Source organism: Sphaeroforma arctica (assembly GCF_001186125.1).
Source record: "Sphaeroforma arctica JP610 unplaced genomic scaffold supercont1.10, whole genome shotgun sequence".
NCBI classification, from domain to species: domain Eukaryota; class Ichthyosporea; order Ichthyophonida; genus Sphaeroforma; species Sphaeroforma arctica.
The window spans coordinates 234716-241867 of record NW_014040548.1 but is presented as its reverse complement, the minus strand read 5'-3'; the positions used below and the strand labels follow the sequence as shown (position 1 = coordinate 241867).

Genomic DNA, 7152 nt, shown 5'->3' with positions numbered 1-7152 from the left:
TTTATTCCAATAGAAGATTTACATAGTTGCCGACCCAATCATTGTAAGGAACATTGGAAGCCTTTAATTTGACACAGCACTTCATATTCTACTCATCGACGAAGATACTCCCTTCTGTCAGCTGGCTTGAGTGCAAGGTGAACAATCAATCCATTTGCGAATTCAGGAGTCAGTGAAGAGCTCATTTGTTTGCCGATGCATCCGCTTCTCACATATGTATTCGAAATCTCAGTCTGCTTCAGACATCTCAACTATTGGTGGGTTGTTTTCTCCCCGCCTCTCCTGGAGACCAGTAAAGTGATGATATGCGGGAAAGCATGCTAAAATCGCGTCTATGAAAGTATCTCGTGGTTGTGGGCATCTGTATTGCTATTGCACATTAAAAATTCTGGATCTACATCTAGCCCTCCAGTGAGGTGGTTGCACCATGTTTCCAATGTCAAGCTTTGGACTAATTAATGCTCTATGTTGTGAGAGACGAGATATATTGGAATACCATTGTCATACTCAAATCACATTGGCACACTAGTCGGTGTCTAAGAGAATGTGAAACATACGAGCTCGTTGGATTGTACGATGCTCGGCTCACCTCTATAACGCTATAAGCTCATATTCATGACCGTCAATCAGCGTTTGAGTAGCCGCTGATCGCCGCCCACGGTCACATACAGTGAAGTTGAAGACGATAGTCTATTCAGCTTTCGCTCAATACAATTCCATGTCGGTTAAATTCACGGGATAGAATCAGCATACATAGCGTCTTTGCGATGTAATTGTGATTAGCTGACTATGGATGGGTCGTCACTTGTGCTTATATCTCGGCCTCGGGTTGACAAAATGCCATACCTTTGAACGCAGAGAACGACACAGATACTGTATCGAAGAAATATAAGTTTGTGTAAGCCTTGTTTTCCCTGTGATACATAATTTTCCTACACCACCTACATAAATATTTCATTTATAGAAATATAAACATGTATTATATACGAAGAGGTGTATACAAGTGCGCATCTATAAGGTACATATGAGTGATAAAGTGAAATTATACTACGTATATGTACCTATACATATACATGTCTTCACAAATATCCATGATCTTTTAGGGAACATGCTGTGATAAAAAAGGCACGAAAAAAAAGCTAACTAGTTGCATAACAAGTGAATGAGAGCACAAAAACCAGCGTCAAAGCGACCATTCGCGTATTCAATGCTTCACAGCACACAAACACCCACATATTCCAATCTAATCCTATCTCATATTTCTTTTCCACACTTCAAGTAAACAATAATTGAGTTCTGGCTATACCAGTGCAAGTCGAATTCATGTGAAACTGAACCCAAACCAAGCAAAATGGTACGGAATGAATGGTCATCGAACAATCTAATAGGAACAATATGAACGAAGGAAGCTTTGCGTCGACTCCGACAGCAGTACGTAATAGGCAGTTAACACACCTTAGAAAACTGGTCGCCAACCCCGTGACCATAGCAACCAGTCTCTCCGACGGCGACTCTGCGACAAATGCCATGGTATATGGTGTATCAGGACTCCATTCGCTTTCAGTCCACATGGAGAATGACTTGTTGACAATTTCATGGGCCCCTGTTTACAAACATGCTAAATTAACAACTACTATATTGAATGATCTGAATCAAGTATTTTTTCTCGCTCGGTAACCTTTTTTGTTTATGGTACGTTACAACTCAATCCAGAAGAGTGTGCACCATACAGTAAAGCACTTTGAAGAATATTTAGGATGCAAAGAAATTCTCAATGTACTAACTTACCTGTATCCGTGTTGAACAAAAAGGCCGGAGATATAGCCCTACCCATGGCAGTTTGCGTGCTGTGATAACACGCTCCGTCCAGCCACATATAACCCTGTATTGCCGTCGTACACAAAAGAAAAGGAGTGGATTGAATAGCTATACGAACAACTCGATCAAAATGAATTAAAGACGTACTCCTTCATACAGCACCTCTATACAGTACATTCTCATATATCATTTTCAGTCAAGTAAACATTCTAAGCAAGCGCTCGGATCAGCCTAGGTTACAATATATGAAGAGCCTACGCTACGATATACGAAGAATCTCAAACAATAGAAATAGCTACAATGAATCCAAGACTCACACCTTGGTCGAGCGTATTTTCATCGCTCAATGCAGCATGAGGAACGAAATATAAGGACATTCGATCTCAAGATACATACTAAATCGAAGACACTTCAGTAAAAAGACCGACAGCTCCAAAAAGCGCCAAAACCAGTATACATTTCTATGCAAATTGGGCACTTCGACCTCGCCTAGGATCTACGTGCACAAAGACTGAATCTAAATCACACATCTGAGTCCTCAATTCCACACGTTTCCGTATCACGTATTGTGAGCAGGGCGCTCGGAAACAGCTCAGACCAGCACAAAATACGATATATACAGAGAAACATCTATATGAGAAGACATACATTGGATCAACGGCAGACTTCGCAAGCGCTCGCTCGAGTACCAGATGCGGGAAATATAGAACTACTTCGGACTCAAATTATATTTACTAGTATACTACATAACCTCAGTACCATACTTTCCCGTATCGTCTACATCGGGGACAACAGTCCTCGCACACGCGCATACGGGTACGATATACACGATATATTTGACTATCTCGAAAAAACACTACTTCTACTGTAGTATACCACACACCTCAGTACCGCAATTTCCCATATCGTCGATGGAGGGAACGGCAGTTTTCGTAAGCGCTCTCATGAGTACGAGATACGCGACATATGCCACAGATCCACACTGCGGGCGTTGTTTCGCCACGCCCACATATAATGACAAGGGCTGATTATCTGCAGACAAAGTGAGGAGCAAGAGGGTGTACGATTGCGTTAGGGGTACAATATTTGATAGTAGCATTCGAGATTGATGTTTGGTAGATATTAATACTAGCACGAGAGATGATAGTCTACTTATAAGCGGTTACATAACCCTGCGCAAGGTGACAGCTGCTATGACCATTCGAATAAGATGAAGGGAGTTGGGCCGAAACACGTAATAAAATTACTATATCTAGGTTTTAGGACCTTCAACATAGCCAAGATACGATTAAGCACCAAATAAAAAGCGCTAGCTAGATTATAGTTCCAAAAAACGGCCAGATATATAACAATACCACCAATTAAAACTAGAACTTTCGTCTAGACATGGTCAGAATCGCATAGCATCTGGTTCGACCTCTACTTCATATACATGCTCGATATTCTCCGATTATCTACTGGATGCTCATGTCGCAAGCAATACTAATTGTATAAGGTGGTAATATACCCTTGAATATTAGAGCAACAGCAATGATGGTTTAGCAGTGTACGTCACATTCTACGTATTGTGTCTAGCGGTGAAATGCAAGCTCGAAGCGAGATATATGGGAGTGTTTGATTTCCTTCTATTTGAAGATAGCTCAAAATTTGCCCTCGACATGTGTATTGCTTCCGTACGTTCTATCTAAAGCCAGTACTAAAAAACACTGCGCTAAACACACATCGGTCGTCTGCACTTACAGAGACTCGCGACAAATAGCTATATCATACCCAAAAATTGACGCATACCCCACACCCACATTGTACACAAGTTCACAACGGTGACAACGGTTACATCGAATATCCGATAGTTTCGTATATCTTACACCCGCATTATGCACATTCTCAAGATTCGCGGCGGAAACTTCTTGTGTGTATCTCACACATACACCCTACACATACTAAAGCCTCACGACACAAATTTTTACATCCAGTATCCGTAATTTTACGGATATGCTATACCTGCCGACCCTGGATACCCCCTTGCGGCGCATTCAGTGCCATTCGTGATATCACGTACGTACTCCGAATCCATAGACACGGTTAGAGATGTCACTAGGCCTTTGAGTGCGGTACAGTCCGCATTGATGGTGGTAGCTAAATGTTCAGTACCTCCAGCGATTAGGTACAAAGATCTGTGCGAAATTGAAGACAGATTCCTGTCAGGATGACGACTAGTAATGGGATGTTCGTACATATCTGTGTCCGTTATTATCAACGTGTACTTGCTTCAGGATGATTAAATCGGATGGGATGTATTCACAAAGCCGTGTGCGAGGTAGAGTACATAGGTATTCGAGTCAGGATGAACAAGTGTGAATGGGATGTTGAAAAAGGAGCCCAGAGCGCACGGATGAGAACGAATGGCAACGATAAACAAAAAAATAGCAACTGGATACAAAAGGTCCGCGTGAGTGTAAACGAGATAATTTAGGTTAAACGAATGGTATTGCGGCATTGTGCATTGCGATATGCACCAGTATATGGGGCACATAAACAGCGCGGCTCAGAAACTCTTTGAATACCGAATATTTGTGCTCACTATGAATTCGTGCAAATTTACATCTTTGTAGACAGTGAAAGTTGAAGAGGCAATGAATAAATATCTATATATGTACTCGTATACAAGTTTTCAACCCACAGTAAATATGTATATCTATGTAGTGCATCACAAATACGACTTCACTCACACCGATGGTTGATACACAACGGTGATTACAGGTATGTCTGAATGTATACGAGCGTACTCATGCATATCTGCTAAACACACTTGCATCTTGCGATTTCCGGCCAAATTGGTACAGAGCTGATTTAATATGATGCGCGAAGGCCTTGACATAGTACATCAAAGCCTTGATTAGAACATCATAAACTCGAACACAATTCGCATCGCTTATTAAGTTCCGGTAGCTTTCAAAGGCAAGATTGGCAACTAAGGCGGCACATATGAAGCCCTCTACTGCTCCACATAGCCCAATCGCGCGAGTACAGCAGACAGAACACTGCATAGCAAGTGGGCTTTGCACATCTACATGATCGCATCGTTTAGAAAGCTTTCGTGGAAGTCATTACCAAACCAATAGACCAAAGCAAATACCCGTGTATGACCATTTCCAGTGCTTATTTCACAGGTACGAACAAAGCCTACTACCACATCGCGCAACATACCTCGCCAGTACAGTCGACGCAGAACAGAGATGCTGCATAGCAAGAAGATCGTACACACCCAAATTTTTCGCATCGTCCAGAAAGCTTCCGTAGTAGTCGTTGGTAAATCCATCGGAGTTGTGGTCTGCAATGTGCACATGGGGCAGATGCCTATCACCCCAACGCAACCACGAATGTAGTGAACCTGGTGGCAACAGATGTGCAGCCGTCGCTAGTTCCACTGTATGAATGGCAAGATTGTTGTGCATGGGTGGGTAAGGTCGTCCCACACAGCATAAAGTGTACGACTAGGGGTCAGTGGACATGTGATATCGTTTGTTGCAGTTATAACTACGAAGGAGAGCCCAGTGGTTGTGTATGGGGGGCCGTATTAAGCAAACCCGAGTGGGTCGAACGAGCGCTTGCAATACGTCCTTGCATGGGATAAGTAATGTACTGAAGTGCATGATGTAGTTTTGCATGAGACAGCGAACCACAACTATGGCGATAGAACACGATTGAGCATAACATACGAGATCTGTCAGGCAAAGCTCAACGTCTAGTTAAAACACATGAACTGAGAGAGCTCGGTGCTAAGGGGCGGATGTATGTGATTCAGCGGGTCTGTGTGTGTTTGCGTGTGTGTATATTTTTTTAACTGAAATATGGGCATTCTAGTGTGCATGCACCAAGTAGGGGGAATTGGTGCAAACCTATGGAAGCCACGCATTTATTGGTCCGTCGAGCTCTCTCGTACATTAAAAATCAGATTCACATTTATATTCATGCATATTAATACGTAACGCAATAAGATTTTATGCCGGCACAGGCAGGCATCGAGTCTCGTATGAAATAATTGCAACCGTTTTTATCTTCATCTTTTTGGTTGATAATAGTCTGCCTCGTATCCCGATGAATAAGTAAACACCTATACGTACAAAAAAAACACTCATCCATCAGCACATATACATCTGCCTACTTGAAATCTCTTCCAGGACGGTTCACTCACATACCACATCTATCCGTCGCCTAGATACTTGGCTGACTAGACATAAAAAAAAATGCACGTCACAATATATACCACAATCAGGTGTGCCTAGAAATGGTATTCGATTCCAGATATCTTCACAGATCTACGAACATTCAGACACCCCAAATAATCTCACCTTCCCTCCCATCATCGGATTTTTCTTCAAGTGCCTGCCCTTGTTTTAACAAGACCTGCATCGTCAAATTACTACATTAATTTATGCAAAAATGTGTGAACCAAATTGTCGTATTTATGTGTGCACTTTAATTCGTACCAGTCAAGCTTAAGCTGTGGACAGTGAAATGCTTTGAGGCAGCTATTCATAGTAAACAACTAAATAATGACAGTTGACAGCTGCGATGCGATTGTATGAATGATGATAGTGCATCAAAATTGTTGCATCGTGGGACTTCAGTATGTATTCGAAGGGCGAGAGGACAATAAAATAAGCTTGTGATGTAGAGTGTGAGTTCAGCATCGGGAACGCTTACCAAAGTATCAGCCATCGGGTGCGACAAACGCTACTAAGGCTATAGGCCATATTAAAACCTATATGAAAGACAAGACTACTGTAGTTAAAACAGCCGTATTGAAATGATTATTGCACTGTCTCAAGACTATTATTGCGGATCCTTAACTCATACAAAGTCTTTAACCATCGAAAGCAGAATCACTATATAGTAGAATCACATTATAGTTACAAAAAAATCACTTATCCTAAACCGAATTAATGAACATAAACTAAGCCCGTACATAATATCATCGAGCATCAAAAGTACACTAAAGATATAAAAGTCATGATAATTAAGTAAATATTTTTGTATCACATTTAGCCAGCGACAAGTAAATTAGTCTGCGACTATGCCTTGAATAATTTAGGACACAACATACACCCTAGATACACTAGCTTATATACACACACACAAAAAAACAAACAAACAAAAAAACAAACAAAAAAAGACCACAAAACACATTTATATATAAACATACATACATACATACATACATACATACATGCATATATATATATATATATATATATATATATATATATAGTTATATATAATATAATATAATAATNTAATATATATATATAATATATAACGTAGTAAGACACG

The 7152-nt window shown here is 40.9% G+C and overlaps 1 protein-coding gene across 1 annotated transcript in view; it reads right to left on the bottom strand.

The window, feature by feature from the left end:
* Positions 1 to 773: 773 nt before the first annotated feature.
* SARC_00371 (hypothetical protein) overlaps positions 774 to 7152 on the bottom strand; it is a 10144-nt gene continuing 3765 nt past the window's right edge. The window contains exons 5-11 of the mRNA XM_014305974.1: positions 6171 to 6204; positions 5026 to 5245; positions 3820 to 3992; positions 2702 to 2850; positions 1789 to 1882; positions 1456 to 1603; positions 774 to 914 (exon numbers count right to left, since the gene is read on the bottom strand). Coding sequence (XP_014161449.1) covers positions 812 to 914; positions 1456 to 1603; positions 1789 to 1882; positions 2702 to 2850; positions 3820 to 3992; positions 5026 to 5245; positions 6171 to 6204 — 921 coding nt within the window. The 3' untranslated portion in view covers positions 774 to 811. The remainder of the gene's footprint in view (positions 915 to 1455; positions 1604 to 1788; positions 1883 to 2701; positions 2851 to 3819; positions 3993 to 5025; positions 5246 to 6170; positions 6205 to 7152) is intronic.